This window comes from Ornithorhynchus anatinus, chromosome 16 (genome assembly GCF_004115215.2).
Source record: "Ornithorhynchus anatinus isolate Pmale09 chromosome 16, mOrnAna1.pri.v4, whole genome shotgun sequence".
NCBI lineage: Eukaryota > Metazoa > Chordata > Mammalia > Monotremata > Ornithorhynchidae > Ornithorhynchus > Ornithorhynchus anatinus.
The window spans coordinates 19,006,411-19,031,892 of record NC_041743.1 but is presented as its reverse complement, the minus strand read 5'-3'; the positions used below and the strand labels follow the sequence as shown (position 1 = coordinate 19,031,892).

Below are 25,482 nucleotides of genomic sequence, written 5' to 3'. Positions count from 1 at the left end.
CATAGTAAGCACCCAAAAATAACAATAATGTTGGTATTTGTTAAGCGCTTACTATGTGCAGAGCACTGTTCTAAGCGCTGGGGTAGACAGAAGGGAATCAGGTTGTCCCACGTGGGGCTCACAGTCTTCATCCCCATTTTACAGATGAGGTAACTGAGGCACAGAGAAGGGAAGTGACTTGCCCACAGTCACACAGCTGACAAGTGGCAGAGCCGGGATTCGAACCCATGACCTCTGACTCCAAAGCCCATGCTCTTTCCACTGAGCCACGCTGGCAGGGAACATATATACCAATTCTGCTATATTGTACTTTTCCAAATGCTTCGAACAGGGCTCTGAACACACAGTAAGGGCTCAATAGATGTTATTGACCACTGATTGATATTACACTTTTCCAAGCATTTAATACAGTGCTTGATTTATTGTAAACAATTCCTTTGTCAATCAATAGCATCCAAATCCCAACCACAGTGAAAGAGAAGCAGTGTGGGTCAGTGGAAAGAGCACGGTCTTAGGAGTCAGAGGTCATGGGTTCTAATCCCGGCTCTGCCACTTGTCAGCTGTGTGACTTTGGCCAAGTCACTTAACCTCTCTGTGCCTCAGTTACCTCATCTGTAAAATGGGTGTTAAGGCTGTGAGCCCCATGTGGGACAAGCTGATTACCTTGTACCGCCGCCCCCCAGCATTTACAACAGTGCTCAGCACATAGTAAACACTTAACAAATGCCATCATTATTATTATTAAGTACCCATGAGAGCGGACACATCAGTATATATAGAAGGGTGAGGAAATGGGTAAAGGGAACACCATAAGTCGAATACTGTACATTAAATAAGTTGAGATCGAGAGATCAATCAATCAATCATTTATTGAGCACTTACTGGGTGCAGAGCATTGAACTAAACACTTGGGAGAGTACAATATAACAATATAACTGATGAGCTTACTGTCTAGAGGAGGAGAGTCGATCCCAGCTGTCACCATGCCAGACGCTCAAGGGGAGCACAGACACGGGGAAGGAAATTTAAGCATCTAAAACTTTTATTACCTCCTAAACTAAACATCTATCTCCAAAACTCTTCTGTTCCTAGCAGCTCGCTGAGGGGGCAGGGATCTTTGACTAAAGTGTGTGTCCCCTCAGCTTCCGGAACAGTGCTCTGCACTTAGTAGGAACTCAATCCATTCTACTGGCACTGAAAAGTCATCTTCACCAGTTTCAGTGTCCATAGCATTGACTGAACCCTCCACTTGTGAAGAACACTGTATTGGGGGCTGGAAATGCAATTTCAGGAACAGAGAAAGGAGCAGCAGGAGGAATCTAATGTTATTTAAGAAAAATATGTAAAGTCTTGTTTTAGGAAATGAGAACCATGATTTCTGAGTATTTTTGATACATTCCCAGCAGTAGAGTTATGATGCCAGAGACAATATCATGTTTCTCTATATTTGGGGAGGACAAAAAAATAAAATTGCTGGATAGCCCTACTATTATGGAAGAATAAGTTAATAATAATAAAAATGATAACAAAGATGATGGTATTTATTAAGTACTTACTATGTGCCAAACACTGTATTAAGCCCTGATATATGCAGTACCCATCCCACTTGGGACTCAGAATCCTAAAAGGGAATGAGAGCGGATATTTTAACCTCATTTTACAAATGAGGAAACGGAGGTATAGAGAAGGTCAAGGTCAAACAGCAGACAAATGATGGAGTCAGGATTTAAATTGGAATCCTCATCCCGTTGTGAACTTTGACTGAGTGAAATGGAATAAGAAATACCTGATGTTGGATAATCCACCAAATACGTATAATCCGCTGAGGGTGCTGATGTTGTAACATCTACCGAGTCTGCTGATATCGAATCATCCTCTGAGGCTGCTGCTGATGTATAATCCATGGAACCTGAAGATTACATCCATGGACATAAGATAAAAAGGTAAATAATTGCCAGTAATTGTAGGTAGTGGCCTAGAAATATATTACATGGAAAAAGTATGGGCCTTTTTGAATTAGAATTCTGTACCTTGCCTTGAGAAAGCAAAGTGCACATTTTTTTCAGTTGGTCCCTAAGGCATCTCACAGAAAATCGTTCTGGAATTGCTCTGAGAAAAGTACCGAGTGGCCACTATTATCAATTTAAATGATCAGCCCAGAGCGGAGATGGTACCATTTTAATGGATCAAATGCAGTAGCTTCTATATTCAGATAATAATAATTAACAGTAATTATGGTACTTGTCGAGGGCTTACTATGTGCCAAGCACTATTCTAAGTGCTGGGGTAGATACAAGTTATAATCATAATAATATTATGATAATAATATTAATAATGATAATAATCAGACATAATCCCTTTCCCACATGGGGCTCATGGTCTAAATTGGAGGGAGTACGGTGTATAACCCATTTTACAGATGAGGTAACTGAGGCACAGAGAAGTTGAGAGACTTGACCACGGTCATACAAGAGACACATGGCAGAGCCAGAATTAGAACCCAGGTCCTCTGACTCTTGGCCAGATAATTGTGAGCACCACAATTATACACCCTGAGGTATATGTTCATCTTGGCTTGAACCATCCACTTGGTACTTCAGTGGGACTGGCAAGGTCCCAGAAGCGACGTGTCCCAGCCTCTGAGACCCACTCGGAGGAGTTGCTGAATTAACTGGCAGTTGCCACTAACAGTAGCATTTGCTTTTAATTAGAAAAATTACAATGACTGGGGCATTTGTTAAGCACTTACCTTATATCAAGCACTGTAGTAGATACAAGACAATGAGGTTGGACATGCTGCTTAGAGAAGCAGCATGGCCTAGTGGATAGATTACAGGCCTGGGAATCAGAAGGGCCTGGATTCTAATCCCGGCTCCCCCACTTGTCTGCTGATTGACCTCGGACGAGTCATTCAATTTCTCCGTGCCTCAGTTGTTTCATCTGTAAAATGGGGGTTAAGACTGTGAGCCCTATGTGAAACATGTGCCGTGTCTGACCTGATTAGCTCGTATCCAACCAGTGCTTACTACAGTCCCTGGTAAATAATAAGCACTTCCCAAATGCCATTAAAAAACAGGTCCCTGACCTACATGTGGCTCATAGCCTAAAGAGGATGAGGACAGATATTTTATCTCCACTTTACAGATGAGGTAATGGAGGCACAGAGAAATTAATTGCCTTGTTCAGGGTCACACAGCAGGTAAGAGGCAGTGCCAGTATTAGAACCCAGGTCCCTTGACTCCCAGAACCATGATCTCTCTCCTAGGCCACTCTGTGGACCCTTGCATGGAGGTCCAATATGCCCTCTGATTGAATTAAAAATCTTGGGAGTTCTTTTTTTCCTGTCTCAGGGAGCAGGAGAGACCTCTCCTCCTTGTGAGGCATGAGGCTAGTATATGGATGGTTCCCAAACCTGCCCGAAACCTGTCAAACCTCGGGAAATGACACTGGAATGTCCACCTGGGATCATGGTGAGCTGGCTTTGTGTTTCAATCTGATTGGATCTAGTTGTGTAAAGATAGCTAGAAATTAGAGTTCATTCGATAGTCAGAGGAGCGTGGCTCCCTCCTTCCCCCTCTCCCGGGGCAGGTGGCCTTGGTGCCCTCTTCCAGACTATGAACTGTTTGTGGGCAGGGAGAGTCTTTATTTTACATACTTTCTTTTAAAATTTCCAAGTGCCTAGCTCAGTGCCTGCAAAATGTAGTTGCTTGACACATGTGAGAAATAACGAATAGAATAAATAAGAAATCTTGTTCACGAATAAACTTGGATGGAATTACGAAATTAAGGGGTTGGACTATGTTATCCATCTCCTTGCCTTCACAAAGGGAACTCCTCACCATCCCAGATGGTGAGCCTTCCTCTCAGGGGTGGAAGCCCACCTGAGCAAATCATACTGGCATTTTTGTGATGGCCACAGTTATGAGAGAACCAACCCCTATTCAGGCCCTGCCACAGGTGGACTTTGTGACCTGCCCACTCCATGTCTTTCATAGTGATAGGTCGTGAGCCTTGGTCAAAATGGGCCCCAGCTGGGCCAGAGGTGGGTTGTCCATAATTCAGTTAGCAACCTGAGCATCTTTGAGGTCCCAGCTGTCATTCATTCAATCAAATTTATTGAGCGCTTACTGTGGGCAAAGCACTGTACTAAGCACTTGGGAGAATATGTAAAGTGCCCCAGATGCTACTGTACAACACTTTCATGCAACCTTCACCCCTGTGGCTCTCGTTCACCAGTCTCAGGGACACATCTTGGAAATTTGGATACAAGGTGGAAGACACAGGGTGTTTACAAATGAGATGAGATGGGGAAATAGATATGAAAGCCCTTTGGAAAAGCCAAAGTGCGGAAGGAATTCAAAGTATTATTATTAGTAGTAGTATTAATAATAAAGAAGATAATAATGTGATAATACTTTCAAATGGAGTGCAGGCATTTCTTCCCTTGGAATGTCAATCGCTTTCTCTTTTAATACAGAACTTTCTGGGATAAAACCTTTTTCTAAGAAACAAACCTTTTTCCTTGAGAAAGTCTCCCAGTACATCTATGTGTTAAATCTTTTGTCAAAATAATTCTTCCCCCTGTAGTCCCGTTCTACTGCTTTTATAAACATTCATTAAGACAGGTGGCTGCTAATTAGGCACATTGAGAATTAACAAAACTTTTAGGGTAGCATAAAACAACAGATTATTCCTTTTCATTCTGTTTGTTATCATAGCAAATGTTATAATTAGTGTTTTATTTAGTAGTATAACATATTTGCTAATTTTAATAGTAATGATGGTGAGATTTAAGTGCTTTGCTATATACAAAGCACTGTGTTAAACACTGGGATAGATAAAAAACCAATTAGAGTCTCTGCCCCATGTGGGTCTCACAGTCTATGGGGGGAGGAGAACAACTATTAGGTCTCTAATTAACATATAAAGGAACTAAGGCATAGGCCGACGTCACTAGGTAGGCAAATGGTGGAGCAGGGATTAGAACCCAGGTCTCCTGATTCTAATAACAATGTTGGTATTTGTTAAGCGCTTACTAGGTGCCAAGCACTGTTCTAAGCTCTGGGGTAGATACAGGGTAATCAGATTGTCCCACATGAGGCTCACAGTTAATCCCCATTTTACAGATGAGGTAACTGAGGCACAGAGAAGATAAGCGACTTGCCCACAGTCACACAGCTGACAAGTGGCAGAGCCGGAATTCAAACTCATGACCTATGACTCCCAAGCCCGGGCTTTTTCCACTGAACCACACTGCTTCTCATAATTCTAATTCTAATTCATAATTCTAATTCTGTGCTCTTTCCATGAGGACACACTTTTTCTCCAATTTCCTAAACATTAAGTTCCGACTCATAAAATCAAAGCAATCCACTGAAGCCTCAAGTCTTATTTACCTCACGAAGGGAAAAGATTGCATTTTAAACTCAGATCCAACTTAAAAAAATATATTGCTTTTTACTCACAATTAGCAAGGAACAACCTTATACAAAAGAACCTACCAACATTATTTTCATCCCAAGGGATAGACTCGTAGACCGCATGAAAGCCCGTGTTGGTGATAATGGAGTCACTGTGGAACACCACAGTCATTCTGCTTGAAGAGGAAGTGAATCCTGAAGGAGACCCAGAACAGAACTTCCCCAGGGAGAGGGAAGTCCTTGGTAATCCATCAAAGATTTCAACAAAGTCATACGGGCAGCTGGCAAAGTGTTCCATCCTGTGAAATGAAATTGTGTTAATTTATACACGTGCTATAACTTTCACCCTAGCTATCAAGTGAGTTCTTTATCACCAGCAGGAAGTACAGCAGATTTAGAAAGCTTTTTCTGAGAAATACCCAAGGTCACTCTAAGCAGTCCACAATGAGCAAAATCTCTCAGGTGCAAGATCTTCTCTTGGGATTAGTCTAATGACTTTGCGGCATTCCACAGTCCACTCTGATTACCCTTGACTTTTTTTTAATAGAGGTTTATAGAGGTGATCCTTAGTGCTGAGCCATCTCTCTCTTTCTCTCTCTCTCCCTCCTTCTCTGTCTGCAAACATCAAACATGGCAATAGAACAAAGAACATTCTTTTTGGGTGCACAGTTTGTCTGAGAAGCAGCGTGGCTCAGTGGAAAGAGCCCACGCTTGGGAGTCACAGGTCGTGGGTTCTAATCCCAGCTCTGCCACTTGTCAGCTGTGTGACTTTGGGCAAGTCGCTTATCTTCTCTGTGCTTCAGTTACCCCATCTGTAAAATGGGGATTAAGTCTGTGAACCCCACGTGGGACAACCTGATTTCCTAGTATCCCCTCTAGCGCTTAGCACATAGTAAGCGTTTAACAAATACCATCATCATTATTATACATATAAAGTTGATTGATGTAAGCTCATTGTGGGCAGGGAATGTTTCTGTTGTATAGTATCATTATACTCTCCCAAGAGCTCATTACAGTGTTCTGCACATAGTAAGCGCTCAGTAAATGCAAATGGACTGATTGACTGACGAATACTGTTGTTTAGGTTACTGCATACAGGAAGAGGGTCTGGACTTTCTCCAGGGCTCAGTGGAAAGAGCACGGGCTTGGGAGTCAGAGGTCATAGGTTCAGATCCTGGCTCTGCCACTTGTCAGCTGTGTGACTGTGGGCAAGTCACTTCACTTCTCTGTGCCTCAGTTACCTCATCTGTAAAATGGGGATGAAGACTGTGAGCCTCACGTGGGACAATCTGATCACTCTCTATCTACCCCAGCGCTTAGAACAGTGCTCTGCACATAGTAAGCGCTTAACAAATACCAGCATTATTATATAAGAAGCTGAAGGAACCAACATACATATCATGTGACACATTTGGAGGTGTTCTCCAACGTAGTATTCAAAGCCTGACACCAGTGGAAAAATCCCCAAGACAAATTCCACTGATTTTTGAGGTGCCCAAGGTAGGGAGACAACCAGTTTCGGGCATTATGTTCTTTCCCCCTTCTCCCTCCACCTCCCCCCGTCCCCCCGCCCACCCAACAGAAATATCAATAAATTATTTACCTCAGTGTTCCAAATGTGAGCTTGATATGAGCCTCGAGATTGACTTGGATTTCCCAGGTACAGTCCACATTGGGAGGATAGTTTTTAGGGTGCCAGGGAGTGGAGAACGAGCCTGAGGCATTGGTAAGGAAACCACCACAGTGGGGATTTTCATCTGTAAAGAAAGTAGAACAAGTAAACAGCCCAGAGCCGTTTGCTTTTCTGTATGCCTCTGTGATCACATCTACCCATGCACACAGAGTAGAAAACAGAATGAAAAACAAACCCGGACCTGAACACCACTGGAATCTCGTTAGATAAAACAGGACTTGTGCTACGGCCCTCTAGACTATAAGCTCCTGTATGCCATCTCTGTTGTAGGGTACTCTCTCAAGAGCTTAGTACAGGGGTCTGCACACAGCAAGTGCTCGATAAATACCACTGATTGATTGACCTGGCTAATTTCAGCTATAATGTCAATGTCCCCCCTTACTCTAATGAGGTTCCCATAATAGATCACTTTTATTATGCTAAGATTTCACCTATCCTTTACTGTTGAAGAACATCACAATAGAATGTCCCCAGAGGGACATTTAACCCCCTTCTTAGACCCCCTGTCCCTCCACCTTCTCCATATCTCCATATGCCCACGTCTCCCCCATCCTAAAAAAACCCGCTCTTGACCCCACTTCCCCCTCCAGTTATCGTCCTATCTCCCTACTACCCTTCCTTTCCAAAATCCTAGAACGAGTCGTCTACAATCGATGCCTAGAATTCCTTAACTCCCATTCTCTCCTAGACCCCCTCCAATCTGGCTTCCGTCCCCTCCACTCTACCGAGACTGCTCTCTCTAAGGTCACCCGTGACCTCCTTCTTGCCAAATCCAATGGCTCCTACTCCATTCTGATCCTCCTTGACCTCTCTGCTGCCTTTGACACTGTCGACCATCCCCTCCTCCTCCATACCTTATCTCACCTTGGCTTCACGGACTCTGTCCTCTCCTGGTTCTCCTCTTACCTCTCTGGCCGATCATTCTCGGTCTCCTACGCTGGAGCCTCCTCCCCCTCCCATCCTTTAACTGTTGGAGTTCCTCAAGGGTCAGTTCTTGGCCCTCTTCTGTTCTCCATTTACACTCACTCCCTCGGTGAACTCATCCGCTCTCACGGCTTTGACTACCATCTCTACGCAGATGACACGCAGATCTACATCTCCGCCCCTGTCCTCTCCCCCTCCCTTCAGGCTCGCATCTCCTCCTGCCTCCGGGACGTCTCCACCTGGATGTCGGCCCGCCACCTAAAACTCAACATGAGCAAGACTGAGCTCCTCATCTTCCCTCCCAAGCCCGGTCCGCTCCCAGACTTCTCCGTCACCGTGGATGGCACGACCATCCTTCCCGTCCCGCAGGCCCGCAATCTCGGTGTCATCCTTGACTCGTCCCTCTCGTTCACCCCACACATCCTATCCGTTACCAAGACCTGCCGGTTTCACCTCTACAATATCGCCAAGATCCGCCCTTTCCTCTCCACCCAAACGGCTACCTTACTATTACGGGCTCTCGTTATATCCCGGCTAGACTACTGTGTCAGCCTTCTCTCTGACCTCCCTTCCTCCTCTCTCGCCCCGCTCCGGTCTATTCTTCACTCCGCTGCCCGGCTCATCTTCCCGCAGAAACGATCTGGGCATGTCACTCCCCTTCTTAAACAACTCCAGTGGTTGCCTATCGACCTCCGCTCCAAACAAAAACTCCTCACTCTAGGCTTCAAGGCTCTCCATCACCTTGCCCCTTCCTACCTCTCCTCCCTTCTCTCTTTCTACCGCCCACCCCGCACGCTCCGCTCCTCTGCCGCCCACCTCCTCGCCGTCCCTCGGTCTCGCCTATCCCGCCGTCGACCCCTGGGTCACGTCCTCCCGCGGTCCTGGAACGCCCTCCCTCCTCACCTCCGCCAAACTGATTCTCTTTCCCTCTTCAAAACCTTACTTAAAATCACCTCCTCCAAGAGGCCTTCCCAGACTGAGCTCCTCTTCCCCCTCTACTCCCTCTGCCATCCCCCCTTTACCTCTCCACAGCTAAAGCCTCATTTTCCCCTTTTCCCTCTGCTCCTCCACCTCTCCCTTCCCATCCCCACAGCACTGTACCCGTCCGCTCAACTGTATATATTTTCGTTACCCTATTTATTTTGTTAATGAATTGTACATCGCCTTGATTCTATTTAGTTGCCATCGGTTTTTACGAGATGTTCTTCCCCTTGACGCTGTTTAGTGCCATTGTTCTTGTCTGTCCGTCTCCCCCCGATTAGACTGTAAGCCCGTCAAACGGCAGGGACTGTCTCTATCTGTTGCCGACTTGTTCATCCCAAGCGCTTAGTACAGTGCTCTGCACATAGTAAGCGCTCAATAAATACTATTGAATGAATGAATGAATGAATATCTTGCCTCCAGTGACCTGGCCACCTACTTTATTAAGAAAATTGACACCATCAGGTGTGAGCTCTCTAAAATCACCCCATCCCTCCTCAGTCCCTTCTCCTTCCGGCCTCCTCTTCAACTCTCCCATCCTTCCAAGCAGTATCTCTAGAGGAGATCTCCTGCCTCCTCTCAAAATCCAGCCCCTCCACCTGTGCATCTGACCCCATTCCTTCACATCTTTTTAAAACTCTTGCCCCTTCTCTTCTTCCCTCCCTAAAAGCTCTCTTCACCTGCTTGCTCTCCAATGGCTTCCCCACTGCTTTCAAACATGCCTATGTATCCTCTATCCTAGAACCCCCCCCTTGACCCCACTGCTCCTTCCAGTTATTGCCCCATCTCCCTACTACCATTCTTCTCTCAACTCCCAGAGTTGTCTCTACCCACACTCACAAATTCCTCTTCTCTAATTCTTTCCTTGACCCCTTCCAACCTGGCTTCCTCCCCCTTCACTCCAGAGCAACCACCCTCTCAGGGGTCACCAATGATTTCCTTTCTTGCCAAATCCAATGACCTCTACTCCATGCTAATCCTCCTCGATCTCTTAGCTGCCTTTGACACTGTCGACCACTCCCTTCTCCTGGAAACTTTATCTAACTTTGGCTTCACTGACTCTGTCCTCTCCTGGTTCTTCTCGTATCTTTCTGGTCTTTCATTCTCAGTCTCCTTTATGGGCTCCTCCTCTGCCTCCAATCCCCAACTGTGGGGTACTTCAAGGTTCAGTTCTGGGTCCCCTTCTCCATCTACACCCACTCCCTTGGAGACTCATTCATTCCAATGATTTCAACCACCACCTCTATGCGGATGATACCCAAACCTACAACTCCAACTCTGATCTCTCTCCTTCTCTCCATTCTCACATCTCCTCCTGCCTTCAAGAATCTCTACTTGGATGTCCTCCCATCACCTCCAATTTAACATGTCCAAAACAGAGCTCCTTATCTTCTTATCCAAACCCTGTCCTCCCCCTTGACTTTCCCATCACCGTAGATGGCACTGCTATCCTTCCAGTCTCACAAGCCTATAACTTGGGAGTTATCCTTGGCTCCTCTCGCCCATTCAACCCACATATTCAATTCATCAGTGAATCCTGTCTGCTCCAAATTCACAACATTGCTAAAATCTGCTCTTTCCTCTCCATCCAAACTGCTACCATGTGAATCCAAGCACTTACCCTATCCCACCTGGATCACTGCATCAACTTCCCATCTGACCTCCCAGCCTTCTGCCTCTCCCCATTCCAGGCCATACTTCACTCTGCTGCCGGGCTCATTTTACTACAAAAACATTTAGGACATGTCACCCCACTCCTCATAAACCTCCGGTGGTTGCTCATCCACCGCTGCACCTCACCTCACTTCTCTTCTACTACAACTCAGCCACCATACTTTGCTCCTCTAGTGCTAACCTTCTCACCGTGCCGCCATCTCATCTGTCTCACTGCAGACCCCTGGCCCACATCTTGCCTCTGGTCTGAAACACCCTCCCTCCTCAAATCTGACAATTTCTCTCCCCCACTTCTAAGTCTTATTGAAAACACATCTCCTCCTAGAGACCTTCCCAGATTAAGCCCCAACTTTCCTCATTTCCCACTCCCTTCTTGTCGTCCTCACTTGTTCCCTTTGCTCTTCCCCTCTCCCAACCCCACAGCATTTATGTACATATCTGTAATTTTCTTTATTTATATTGATGTCTGCCTCCCCCCCCCAGACTGTAAACTAGTTGTGGGGAGTGAATTTGCCTGTTTATTGCTGTACTGTACTCTCCTAAGTGCTTAATTCAGTGCTCTGCACACAGTAAGTGCTCCATAAATATGATTGAATGAATGAACAAATGAGTGAATAAAGACAATTTTGAAAGAATAAATGAGGATATAATTGCTTTATAGCCCATATCTGTGGGGTTATAAAATCCTTTTAATCTAAATCACTAAATTCATTCATTCAATCATATTTATTGAGCACTTACTCTGTGCAGAGCACTTTACTAAGCACTTGATGGTGATGATGATATTTTCCATAGTAAATAATGGATGAATTTTGGTCATAAACTTAGTTCTGCTGCCTACGTGGCCCCCAAGACTTTCCATTCCCTCCTCCTCCATTCTAATATTACTTTCCTCAGGCTCTGTCTCCCCGCACCACTCCACACCCCATCATACTTTCCTTATTCTGTGCCTGCTTTTTAAATATTCTTTTAGGGTTGCTGCATGGTCTAGTGGAAAGAGAACGGGACAGGGATTCAGAAGGACCTGGGTTCTAATCCGGCCTCCACCACTGTCTGCTGAGTGACCTTAGGCAAGTCACTTAACTTCTCTGTGCCACAGTTTCCTCAGCTGTAAAATGGGGAATAAGATTGTGAGCTCCATGTGGGAAAGGGACTGTGTCCAACCTGATTATTTTGTATCTATTCCAGTACTTAGTACAATACCTGGCACATAGTAAACACTTTACAAATATCATGTGTATTATTATTATTAATAATAATAATGCATTTTAAAAAACAGAGGATAACTCTTATGGGGTTCCCTTGAGGATTTGGCTGCTTTATCAAATCAGCAAGGATCATATCAGTTCAGCTTGCCAGTTTCACTTTGTAACGATCAACTAATACTCCTGACTCAATAGCAACCAGAGCACTTTCTTCCTTGTGTTTCCAGAATCCAAATATATGGGCAGTTAAGATGATGCTGACTTCTGGACAGACATACGAATGGAGTGATGGGTGAGTACATGGAGATTATAGTGCCCAGAACACTTGATTCGGGCACTTTCTCCCTCTTCTTAGAAATCATTAGCTCAGGATCACAGACCTGTCCAATGTTTGCCCTCTAACCAGCGGAAAAATAGGCTCAAGAAAGCAGCCCTCTCCAAATGAAATAATTTTCCAGATTCAGGGATTCTGGGTTGCAGGTGAGCAAATTGTCTCCCGCTCAAAATCAGTACCTGTTGGTCTTGAAGGGTTATGTTCTGCAGAAGCTGTTTGAACATAGAAGACAAAGTGATAATAAATCGCATGTGTGGTTAAAATAGCAATTACATATATTTAAATGATAGAAACAAATCTTTGCAATAGCAAAGTTAAAAATTTCAGTTGCTTAAGTAACTGACAGCAGATGGCTGCGGGCATCAGATTTTAACTTAAGCCCTGTTGATTAGATCTAACTACAATTAAGAACCCATAATTCAGTTTAAGTCAAGAATCATAGCAATGGGGCTAGGAGGAAGCTCGGTTTCAGCTAGTACTAGTGCGGGGTAACCCCAAACATCTACAGATCCCATTAGAAGCAGAGAATTTTCTAGTTGCCCTCTAAGGTTTAAGATGAACAACTCCCCTTCCTCTACAGCCAGGAGGGTGAGGATCAGCAGCAGAGCCAAGTCACCTCAATTTCAGAACACTGGGAAGACCGCAGGTATGACTGTCAGTCTCTGAGCTGCATGGCGCCCCAAACCCCTGACCCAGTAGCCATAATGCCCCATCTCTCTTGTGGTACATATCACCTTGTTTTTTTAATATTGTTTTGGGGTTCTTAATGGTTTCATCCTTAAGTGTCTATCTCTCCTCCTTTATTTCCTAGATTGTGAGTCCTTCGTGAGGGCTAGGGACTGTGTCCAACTTTCACCTACGTATTTTTTCTCCCAGCGCTCAGCACAAGGCTCTGCACAGGCACTTAGTATATACCATTATTACTACTCACTGAAGCTCGAATCTGGTTTGGTGAACTTAGTTCAGACGAGGGAGTCCCTCAAATTTTTCTACCTTTCAAGCCACTGTCTTTCAGAGACACTTCCTATGCATCTGAGAGCAGTTCTGCTCTTCTTCATTTTAGTAAGCGCTCTCTAGATCTGAATCTTTCTCCAGTATTCACTTTGTGAGAGTATCAGGGTACCTGAGCAGACCACACCAGCATCCTCGTTGTGACCACAGTTGTGGGAGAACCAGCCGTTGTGAGTACACTGTCCTAGGGAAGATTCTGTCCCCAAGCACTGGACGTTGTCCAGGGCGATGTCCCCTGAGCCTTCTTTAAAGTAGCTCTGCCCTAGGGCGGAGACAGCCGATCCGCAGCCCAACTGACGACATACAACCTGGGCATCCATCACGTCCCAGCTGTCGTCACACACAGTGCCCCAGGTTCCTCTGTAGGACACTTCCACACGACCTTCACACCTGTGATGTCCATCCACCAGTCTCAGGGGCACATCTTGAAACCCAGGAAACAAGATCAGTTAGTAGTGACTGTTTTGTTCCCAATACCGCCACAAGCTGAGAAATGAAAATATCAATTATCTTGAGGGAAAACAGGTGAAATGAAAGCAAACCTACGCAAGATTAGAATTCTATTTAAGGAATTATAATAATAATGTTGGTATTTGTTAAGCGCTTACTATGTGCAGAGCACTGTTCTAAGTGCTGGGGGAGATACAGGGTAATCAGATTGTTCCACGTGAGGCTCACAGTCTTCATCCCCATTTTACAGATGAGGTAACTGAGGCACAGAGAAGTGAAGTGACTTGCCCACAGTCACACAGCTGACAAGTGGTGGAGCTGGGATTCGAACCCCTGACCTCTGACTCCCAAGCCTGTGTTCTTTCCACTGAGCCATGAATTATCAATGGAATCAGCCGGCTTGTCAACTTGGTTACTCCCCCTGGAATCATTGAGGCTTCTTTGGAATTTATATGTGCCTACACTGTGGAGCTGTCAGAGTTTTGTAGCTCATTATCCTTTTAATAATAATAATAATAATAATAATAATAATGTTGGTATTTGTTAAGCACTTACTATGTGCAGAGCATTGTTCTAAGCGCCGGGGTAGATACAGGGTAATCAGGTTGTCCCACGTGAGGCTCACAGTTAACCTCCATTTTACAGATGAGGTAACTGAGGCACAGAGAAGTTAAGTGACTTGCCCACAGTCACACAGCTGACAAATGGCAGAGCTGGGATTTGAACCCATAGAGATGGTAGTTGAAGCCATGTGAGTCCCATATGAGACTGTGGCCTCCCTGATATCTTGCATTATCCCAGCATTTGACATACAGTAAGCACTTAAATACTACACATTTTATTATTATTATGACTGAGAGCATAGTTTCTTCACTGAGAGACTGTACTCCTATATAGGCCTAGCAGAGCTGTCTGCTCACTGGGTTTAGGCCACAAGTGGGTCAGGAAGGTGACCGTAAAAAGGCACCTTCAGAGATTTCTGCTGCTTGCCAACTAGTGACTAATCTGAGTTCAATCCATCAATGAATCATATTTATTGAGCTCCTAATAATAATAATGTTAATAATAATGATGTTGGTATTTGTTAAGCGCTTATTATTGCAAAACACTGTTCTAAATGCTGGGCTAGATACAGGGTAATCAGGCTGTCCCACGTGAGGCTCACAGTTAATCCCCATTTTACAGATGAGGTAAATGAGGCACAGAGAAGTTGAGTGACTTGCCCACAGTCACACAGCTGACAAGCGGCAGAGCCGGGAGTCGAACCATGACCTCTGACTCCCAAGCCCGGGCTCTTTCCACTGAGCCGCGCTGCTTCTTACTGTGTGTGCACAGCACTCTGCTAACTGCTTGGAAGAGTACAGTATGACAGAGTTGACAGACACCTTCCCTGACCACAATGAGATTGTCTAGTTTCACTGGATTGCTTATTTGACTTGCTTCCAGACACCCCCACCCTCTTGCCATGGCTTCTGGGTTACAGTCAGAGCCAGTCATTTTCCTTACAGGTTTAAACAAAGTGATGTGGTCCTCTGCCCAAGAAATAGTAGCCACGAGAACTCTCTGAGAGAACTCTGAGGGGGATTGGGTATTGGGATTGACTAGATGAGAACCACTGATGACTATGGTATTTGTTAAGTGCTTACTATGTGCCAAACACTAAAAGAAGCACTGAATGTAAAAATACAATCAGATCAAACATAATCCTCCATAGGGCTCATGGTCTAAAGGGGAGGAAAAACAGCAACTTAAACCACTAGGTTGAATGTGTGAACCCTGAGGTTAGGATAGGGTTAGTTTTCTACCGGCTCTTTTGAGTCGTATTCTCCCTAGCACGTAGTATGTGCTCATTCAATTCCACTGGTTGATTGCATTTCACAGAGGAGGAAACTGAGAAACAGAACAGTGTCAGTATTTTTCCCTGCCAGCAAAGTGGTGGCTCCTGAAAAAAGCACTTTATAAATACCATCATCATCTGTGATCATGAACCAACAGTAACTAATAGTATTTATTAAGCGCTCACTGGATGCAATGCTCGGTACTAAGTGTTTGGGAAGTACAAAACAAGCAAGCAGAGCATTTCCTGTCCACAAGGAGCTTATAGGCTAATGGGTGAGACAGACATAAATGTATTTACAGAGTAGTCAAAACAAATGATTGAATGTACAGTTTAGTGTTCATGAGGATACACATATACACGAGGACTGAAGTTGGAACCACTGATCTTCAACCTCCCCTTTTGGTGGAGGGTCCCTGCTTTGACAAATCCTTATCAAAACCCCCAGAGGGCCCTAGGCCCGTGGCTAAGATCACTGATGGGGTTGGGGCTAGGGCCATGGGAACGAAAATCACAGCTGCCTCCTGGTCAATGATCCAGCATGCTGGACCATCAGGAGTGGCAGAGTGGTGCTGCATCCTGGACCGATCTCCAGAATGTGTCTTTCTTGTTCAATCCTTCCTATGTGCCAAGCCCTGCTCTAAGAGCTGGGGTAGATATAACACAGTCAGATCAGAGGAGCGGAGGATGAAGCAGGGAACCAGAAGAAATTGGGGGATTCCAGGGTGTGTATGGGGTTCTTTGGTCTTTAGAGCACGGGCTTTGGAGTCAGGGCTCATGAGTTCGAATCCCAGCTCTGCCACTTGTCAGCTGTGTGACTGTGGGCAAGTCACTTAACTTCTCTGTGCCTCAGTTCCCTCATCTGTAAAATGGGGATTAAGACTGTGAGCCCCACGTGGGACAACCTGATTCCCCTGTGTTTACCCCAGCGCTTAGAACAGTGCTCTGCACATAGTAAGCGCTTAACAAGTACCAACATTATTATTATTATTATTAATCAAGTTGCCTTTTCTACAAAAGATGAATGGAGGACCTGGATCTGAGCCTCCAAAGCATCTCTTCTTACCTTTCTGACAGGTAGAAGCAGAACATAAGTATCCTACTTAAGTAATTTGCCTGAAAAGACTCACTCACGCCTGCAACAATACTTCAAATCACCCAGAGAGTACACCACAGTTTAAATCAAGAAGCACAATTTCTTGATGGAGCTGGAGAAGCCCCAAGGAGGCAAGGAACTTGGAATTCTGTGAGAATTCATTCCACACACTGAGTTACTGTCATAAAGTGAAGGATGAGAAAGCCTACTGCTCATGAATGAGCAACTTACCTGCTGTGGCTGTGTGGTCCGCGGTTGATGTCACTGGAAGAGCTGAGACAAAGAAGAGCCAAACAATAAGATTAAAACTTCAGAAATTAAGACCTCAGAATCTTTCACCCCATTATGTTGGATTCCCTTTCCTTTACTTATTCTTATCCCCTGAACCCTTAACCCATTTCCTTATATGCCACTTAGAGTAATATTGCATACTAGTCCTTGAGGCCCAAATCAAATTTGCAACTTATGAACTCCTTTCTTATATCTGCTGTGCCCTAACTGAACAGAATTGTCATAGAAATGAATCGTGTTCAAAGCCAAAACACACTAATTCAACATTCTTTCTTCTAGCCAAACTCCAGCTACCCCTGTGTCTTCTGTTTCCCTCAGGTTTTCTTTCATTTATGAAAATGAATCTGGAGGATTTTGAGAGGTTGCATCTCTTGCCTTTGAGCTGCAAATATCTACTAACACGGAGTTATTTTTGAAAAGAGATTTATAATTTCAATTGATTTACCCAATGATGTAATGAAATTCTATTCTTTTCTACTTTTCTGCTTTGTTATCAGCAACAATAATTTTACCTGAGAAAAATATGCTGGAAATGATTAAAATCATCAGTTCTCATGGTCATCAAACACAGAGAGAGTAGAAACAAGACAGATGAGGGAAAGACAACATGAGACTCAAGTAAATGTTATAAGAGAAAAGTGAAGTTTTCAAGAGGCAATTTGACTTACTGATTATGGGTGGTGTTGTGGACCTGACATCTGTGAGAACAAAACAAGCAGAGATATTGTTCACGGCTAATAATGAGCCCAACTCTGTACTGAGCACAGTAAGTGCTCAATAAATACCAATGATTGATTGTTTGTTTGATCCAGGCTCCCAAGAGTTTGGCAGAAGGGAGTTTTTTCCCTCTTGTTCCTTGAAGACATCCTGATGGCTCCAAAGAGAGAATCTCTTCCCACATAGCAGGAAGTCATGCTGCTTTACCATTCCACCCCCTCTCGTCCCTACTATCACTTTTAAGGCACTCAACCAGCTCGCCCTCTCCTGCCTCACCATGCTGATTTTCTACTACAGCCCAGCCCATACACTCTGCTTCTCTATTGCACCTATTCTCTGCACTGCAATCTCATCTATCTTTGCCTGTGGCCTCCTGGCCTGGAACTCCCTCCTCCTTCATCTCCAACAGTCCGCCATTCTCCCCACCTTCAAAGCCCTCCTAAAATCATATGTCCTCCAAGAGGCCTTCACTGACTAAACCCTCATTTCCTCTATCTGACTTCCCTTCTGCATCGTCTGGCACTTGCTGTGTACCCTTAAGCACTTTGGCATCCAACCCAGCCCCACAACACTAATGTAAATAACCTTATACTCTACTAGTTCACCTAACCATAATCCATTTTTACGTCTGTCTTCCCCTGAACATTGAAAACTCCTTGTGGGTGGGGATGCCTTCTACAAAAACTGTTCTATTGTACCTTCCCAAGTGATTAGTACAGTGATCTGCACACACTAAACACTCAAATACCACTGACTGATTGATTCTCAATTTGGTTTTGAGGTGGGTGTAAGAAGAACTGGAGCGGACCACCTGGTGCTGCCAGCAAAATCATGGCAGCCTGTCTCCATAGCCAGGCTCCTTGAGGAAACACACAGTTGAAGAACTTGTGCAATACCTTTATACCATGTGCAGGAAAAGAAGCAAGGGGCACAGGGAAAGGGGGAGAGTGAAATACGGGCATTCATTCTACTGCCATCTACATCGGGATCTTTTTGGGGCCTGGGTGACCTGGGATGCACATTTGGAAAATAGGCTTCAAGCTGCAAGTAATCCGTTACTTTGGAGGCCTTCAAGTAGCTCTAGTCTAAAAATGAGTGACTTTTAAAAAAGAAATTATGGACATTTTCTCTGTGCAGTTTTCATTTCACTGACAGTGTTCTTTAGAGAATTTCTAGCCCATCTCCCTAATCTCAGCAAGAGCTATACTATCATTCTAGGGCTAAAAGTTTCTGGGGAAGGAGAATGTTCAATGTCTCTCTGGAATGGAGTCCAGCTCTAATACAAAAAGATGAAAGTGAGTCAGTTTTGGTATTCTAGTCATCTTGAACACCTCCATGATCTTGGTCCCCCACTACTTCCATCTGAATTAATGGGTCAAACTCCCAACTTTGAGGAAGCAAAGAATCAGGACCATGACACAAATGAATGCAAACTACCTCAGGGAAAAAACAAAAATCCACCTCGCTCCAGTTTCATTCATACCTTTTGATTCAGAATAGTAGTATGCCAAAAAGTTCTTTCCTGCTTGGTTAGCACTCCTGAAGTACTGAAGCGTTAGCACGTTAGAAGATGAAGTAAACGTGAGATAATAACCAGAGCAGATCCGGCCAAGTGAATGAGATGAAGGCGGAGAGCCGTCGAGGATCTCGAAATACTCGTTAACGCAGTCCAGGCTATAAGGGAGAATAGACAGAATGCTCTGGAAACAAAAGTATTTCACTTCTTAATTGAGACCTTGTATTTTCATCATGGCTTTGCAAATGTGGTGCGGACACTAGTTAAGAGAAAATAAATTGGGAAAACGTTCTGAATTTTAAAATTCCGGCCCAAAGTAGATTTTATAGATCTGGGCCTTTTTCACATTTATTTTCATTTCTTTAGGCACCAATATCCTTAACTGTGAAGTAAAAATCCAAGATTTTTAGGAGTTTCTGTGTAACAGCCAATCTGTAGAGCAGCAATTGTCAGGAACCTCTGAAATTTGGTAATTTTGGTAATTTTTTCATGTAGCGGGGCTTGTAAAATTATCCAAGATTTGCACCGCCAGGGGTGTGTTTGTGCAATTTCACCCCAAACTTTACAAGACAGTACTTACTTAAGGAAAGGAAATGCCAGCTTTATATGATCAGATACGTTTGCTTTGATCTCCCACACACATGTTAAGTTGTCTTTCATTTCAATATTTGGGGGGTTTCTAATAGCTCCATAAGTACTAGAAATGGCCCCGCTACATAAGGACTTTCCTAAAAAACAGCAAAAAAAGGCAAAATCAGTTTGTTATTGTTTTCATTATTCATCTGCTTACATTATCATTCTTGCTCCTTTAACTTGCTCATGATTAGCCTAGTGTAAAATGAAAACAGTTTCAAGAAAAATCTCCTAATTTCTCTTGGAATGTTAAAACAGTCAAAAATCTGTGAATTCGGAAACACCTGTCACATCTCTATGGGAAATAAAGATTTGAGAGTGGTTTATAAATTCTACCTGATAACAAAACCAACTCTCTCTCTCTCTCTCTCAGCAGACATTCAGGTGATCTGCAGGTTTAAGCAAATTGCTATTTACCCAACAGTCACAGAGTGAATTAAAAGAAGAACCCAGACCAGGATCTACTAGGTGGAATTCTAATGCCAATATCAAATTCTCAACCCTTGAGATTTTAGGTTCAGTCCACCAATCAACCAAACATAGAGAAGCATTGTGGCCTGATGCAAAGAGCATGGGCCTGGGAGTCAGTGGACCTGGATTCTAATCCCACCTCCACCACCTGTCTGCTGTGTGACCTTGGACAAGTTACTTAACTTCTCTGTGCCTCAGTTTCCTCAACTGTAAAATGGGGATTCAATATCTGTTCTCCTTCCTACTTAGACTGTGAGCCCCATGTGGATCAGCGACTGTGTCCAACCTGAATTACTTATATCTATCCCAGAGTTTAGAACAGTGCCTTTTCACTTAATAAGCACTAAATGATGCAGCAAAAAAAAAAAAAACCAATCAAACATTTATTGAGCACTTACCATGTACAAAGCACTGTACTAAGTGCTTGAGAGAGTATAATATAGCAGAAGCTGGCACTCCTCTAGTGCCAGCTTATTCACTGTTCCCTGATCTTGTCTACCTCACTGCTAACCTCTTTCCTTTGTCCTCTCCCTAGCCCGAACACCTCCCCCTCCATATACCCCAGACCCGCCACTCTTTCTACCTTCAAACCCGTGTCTTCTCCAAGAGTCCTTTCCAGATTAAGCCCTTTTCCCCCCAAATCACCATCCCTTCTGCATCATCTATATGCTTATATCTGTGTCCTTTGGATGCTTGATATTAACCTCACCCCCCAACTACACAGAACTTATGTACATATCTTTAAATTCAATATTATAAATAATGTATTCACATTATTTCTGTCTCCCCCTGTAGACTGTAAACTTGTTATGGGCAGGAAACATGTCTGCCAATTTTATTGTATTGTACTCTCCCAAATGCTGAGCAGAGTTCTTTGCACAGAATAAGCGCTCAATAATTACCATTGATTGATTGATAGATGCATTCCTTGCCCACAACAAGCTCATTCATTCATTCAATAGTATTTATTGAGTGCTTACTATGTGCAGAGCACTGTACTAGCGCTTGGAATGTACAGTCTGGCAACAGATAGAGACAATCCCTACCCAATGACGGGCTCACAGTCTAGTCTAGAGGGGAAGACAGGCATTAATATAAGTAAATAAATTACTGATAGGCACATAAGTTTTGTGGAGCTGAAGGTGGGATGAATAAAGGGTTCAAATGCAAGTGCAAGAGGATTGCAAAGATGTTCAGGTTGCTTCACAAGTAGGTAGGTTAGCCACATTTTCTTTGGGCCAAAGGAATGCTGAGCTGGATGGTAATTTGACAATTACTTCATTGAATTCCGAGCATTTTCCTTCTAGATGGGACTGTGTTTCCTTGGCAAACCCAGTTGTGTGACCCCAAACTCTATTTCCTCTAGACCTTTTGGATCCTACGGGTCCAGTTTGGAGAAATCGATGCTTAGCCAGTGACCCAGGGACAGAAAGGCATGGTATGATTCCAGGGCAGGAGGTTGTATATAGAACCACAGCCAGCACAGGGCAGGCCTTGTTTATTTGAATTTCTACCCCTCTACCAGTGGAATGGAACAGCTTTCTCTACCCTTTGTTCCAGGAATCTTTGGTCTTATCAACTAAGAATTTGCCAACTATGTCTCAACCTGCCAGAACCTGGGGCTAAAAAGGGAAACTGCAAAAAATAATTAACAAGCATGTGCAATGAGGGGTAAAACCCATGACCCCTGGAAGGTGGCACTGGAGCTGCCCAGGTGCTGCTGTTTGCACGGAACAGCTGAGGGAAGCCCCAAGGAAGGCAGAAGTGGTAGGCTGGATGGACTGCTTACAGCAGGTTTGCAGAATTAGGTGCACATTCCAAAACCACCCTTAGGAACAGAGAAGAAACCTTTCAACCAAACTTATTCTCAAGAAAATTGAGTCACAAGAGGGAAATCCCAACTCAGAGAGAGGGGTGATGTTAAGACAACGCTCACTGGCTTGGATCATCCAGAGTGCAATCCCCTGATGCTGCCAGCCAAAGGGTGCAGGATCCATTCAGTTCAGGTAGGCCAAGAGAGCAGCCCCTTCCATCCCCAACTCTCCCTGACCTACCACCAAAGGGTGGGGTGAGACTCTCCCCCTTGCTTTCTCTCCAGGTGCTTGTTCAGACCCTAGTAGGGGAGATTCTTCCATTAGGAAACTAGTGTCTTTGTGTCCATGATTCAGAAATTCCACTGCATGCTGTTAGTATCTAACTTCCCAGAGTCACATCTACTTGCTGCTGATAGAGTTAAGTTTTCATGGCCTGGGGGAAAGGAAATATGTGTTTTCAGTACATGTGTACCCAGTTTTTGAAAATCCCAAACTTAAGTATTGAAGAAACTTCAAGTCTAAGAAACTAATCTAGACCCTAGACAGATAACAAGGGGAATACATCCACAGAAAAGGCTGGATTTTAAATATGAGAACATATGCTTTTGGAAGGAAGAGAATTTAGCCAGGGGAATCCAAGTGCTACACTTCTTTGCTGATTTCAACGAAGTTAGACGGTACTTAGAAATGATCACCATTGTATTACACTACCATTCCAGTTTAGCGATGGTTCTTTGAAAGCAGGATTCAATACATCATCCTCACCTCCCTGACCCTTAAGCTCTTAATTAGAACCTGAATTTTAGGGAATAACTAAATCTGACCTCAGGTGTTACTAATAGGGCTCTAGATAACCTCCTCAACCCCCGGGATCCACCATGGGAGAATACACTCCCTCTGCTCCTCCATGAGTCTTTTGAGGTGGTAAGTACCTTTGCACCTTTATTATCTCTTGTAAATGGAGAATTGCTGTGAAAGAGTAGAGTGGTCGCTTATTACTTGGAGCTCTGATAAAAGAATCACCAAGATTGGACCTGTCTCTCAACCCACACCCTCCCTTGTCTTATCGCAAATAGAGTTCTTTCTGCACTAGCAAACACAGATTTAGCATTCCAATAGACTGTAAGATCCTTTAGGTTGGGGGTCAAGTTTAACAGTACACAGATTAAATGCTCATGTTGACTGATTGTTTAGGTGTCCACGTACCTGGCATTATAGGTGTTAAATATTCAGGTGTTGGTGTTACTACTGGTAAGGGAATTGAGAATTCAGAAGCTGTTGCTGGACCAGAGTGAAAAAAATGAATAGCACAGAATGAAAACCAAATAATTTATTATCAGTCAACCTCACCTCTACAATAGTATTATCCATTTCTATTCAACTGCCATCAAGAAGCAACAATATGCAATGTTTCCCAAGTAATGGCTTTACTGAGAATGAATGCATGTGATGTCTTGCACAGTGGAAACAACAGCTTAGGAAAAAAGGGGGAAATTCTTCCTAGCAAATCCATATGAACCAAGTAACCATTAGATGTTTGCCTACAGTCTTTTACAGATGAGGTAACTGAGGCACAGAGAAGTGAAGTGACTTACCCAAAGTCACACAGCAGACAAATAGTGGTGCCAGGTTTAGAACCCGTGACCTTCTGGCTCCCAGGTCCATACTCTAAGGGCATAATAAATGTCACAATTACCGTGCAGAGATCTTTCTTGTTGTGACTCTTTCCTTCCCCATTACTGAGTGTCAGGATCTGGGCCAAGCGAAGCAGTGTGGCTCAGTGGAAAGAGCCCGGGCTTGGGAGTCAGAGGTCATGGGTTCGAATCCCGGCTCTGCCCCTTGGCAGCTGAGTGACTGTGAGCAAGTGACTTCACTTCTTTGTGCCTCAGTTACCTCATCTGGAAAATGGGGATTGACTGTGAGCCTCATGTGGGACAACCTGATTACCCTGTATACCCCAGCGCTTAGAACAGTGCTCTGCACATAGTAAGTGCTTAACAAATACCAACATCATTATTATTATTATTATTACTCAAGTTCAGGTTTCCTGGGGGCCTCTGTCCCAGGGTCCTGCTGCAGAGAGAGTGGCCAACCACCTGTCTTTCTCACTTCTAGTGGTTCCCACCCAAACTGGGCAGATCCCCTTTGCTGCAGCTTTGAGGCTAGTCAGGGAAGCACAGACTTTCACTTTCCCTGAATGTCAGAGGGAACCCGCTGTTTGTCATACCTACTTCTCCCTTACTGACTGGACCTTCCTGGCAAATGCTACGGTGAAGCGGCTGAGGATCAGAAAGGAGCAGCCGTGCTCGGAGCGGCCTCACTGCTATATCTACAGATGATGACTCACCTGCTGCTGACAGAGTTAAGTTTTCATGGCCCGGGGGAAAGAACATATGTGTTTTCAGTACATGTATACCCAGTTTTTGAAACCCCAAGCTAAAATGTAAAATAAACTTAAATTCTAAAATACGAGTCTAATCCCTAGACAAATAGAGATAAGGGGAAAAACACCCATAGAAAAAGCTAGATTTTAATTATGAGAACATAAGCTTTGGGAAGGAAGAGAATTTGGCCAGGAAAATCCAAAAAATGCTTCCTTCCCTATTTCAATGATGTTAAAATGGAATGAGAAATGATCACAATTGTACTATACTAGCATTCCATCTTAGTAATAGTTCTTTGAAACAAGGATTCTGAACATCAGCCCCCACCATCCCTGCTCCATCAGAACCCTAAAGTAGAATCTGGATTATAGAGAATAATTCAATTTGACCTCAGATGGCTGTCACTGAGCTAGTTTACCTTCTCAGTCGCAGGGACCCACCATGGGAGAATACATCCTCTCTCTGCTTCCCCATTAATCTTTTAAGGTTTGCATCTTTGCATATCTTTGGATATCTTTGGATATCTTTGCATCTTTCTCTCTCATAGCAAATGGGGAGTTGTTGTGGAGGAGTAGAATGGTATATGAAGCTCTGATGAAAGAATCACCAAGCTTAGACCTGTCTCTCAACCTGGACCCTCCCTTGCCTGATCTCAAATAGAGTTCTTTCTGCACTACTAAACACTGATTTATCAATCCACTAGATCGTATGATCCTTTAGGAGAGGGTTCTTGTCTACTAATCCTATTGGACTATCCCGTGCACTTTAAACAGTACACAGAGCAAATCCTCATATTGACTGACTGACTGATTAGGTGTCCACATACCTGTGAATAGAGGTGTTGAATATTCTGGTGTTGGTGTTTCTACTGGTAAGGGACTTGATAATTCAGGAGCTGTTGTTGGACCAGAGTGAAAAAATGCATAAAACAAAATAAAAAAAACAGTTTATTAACAGTCAGCCTCGCCCTTTCAACAGTATTATCCATTTCCACTCAACCATCGCCAGGAAGAAACAATATGGAACATCTA

General features: G+C 44.0%; 2 protein-coding genes and 1 long non-coding RNA gene across 3 annotated transcripts in view; all 3 read right to left on the bottom strand.

Annotated features, from left to right (window-relative positions):
• Positions 1 to 1,355: 1,355 nt before the first annotated feature.
• On the bottom strand, positions 1,356 to 7,171 carry LOC120638890 (deleted in malignant brain tumors 1 protein-like). The gene is made up of 4 exons (XM_039914358.1): positions 7,024 to 7,171; positions 5,502 to 5,719; positions 1,787 to 1,909; positions 1,356 to 1,441 (listed from the first exon to the last, which is right to left on the bottom strand). Exons 2-4 carry the CDS (start codon positions 5,716 to 5,718, stop codon positions 1,356 to 1,358), a joined length of 426 nt encoding a protein of 141 aa, XP_039770292.1. The 5' UTR covers position 5,719; positions 7,024 to 7,171.
• A 6,133-nt stretch (positions 7,172 to 13,304) lies between these two features.
• Positions 13,305 to 25,482, bottom strand: part of LOC100087739 (deleted in malignant brain tumors 1 protein-like) — a 90,859-nt gene continuing 78,681 nt past the window's right edge. Inside the window, exon 19 of the mRNA XM_039914357.1 lies at positions 13,305 to 13,666. Coding sequence (XP_039770291.1) covers positions 13,305 to 13,666 — 362 coding nt within the window. The remainder of the gene's footprint in view (positions 13,667 to 25,482) is intronic.
• LOC120638884 lies at positions 19,736 to 25,348 on the bottom strand. Its single transcript, XR_005660910.1, has 3 exons — positions 25,278 to 25,348; positions 23,274 to 23,348; positions 19,736 to 19,877 (listed from the first exon to the last, which is right to left on the bottom strand). It is a non-coding gene; the product is annotated as an uncharacterized LOC120638884 (long non-coding RNA).

Coding starts and splice junctions, on each gene's coding strand:
- LOC120638890 (XM_039914358.1), bottom strand. CDS start 5,718: ATGGAACACTTTGCCAGCTGCCCGTATGACTTTGTTGAAATCTTTGAT. Junction 1,910..5,501: donor TTGGGATGAAAATAATGTTG/GTAGGTTCTTTT, acceptor TGTAATCTTCAG/GTTCCATGGATTATACATCA. Junction 1,442..1,786: donor GGTGGATTATCCAACATCAG/GTATTTCTTATT, acceptor CCCCAAATATAG/AGAAACATGATATTGTCTCT.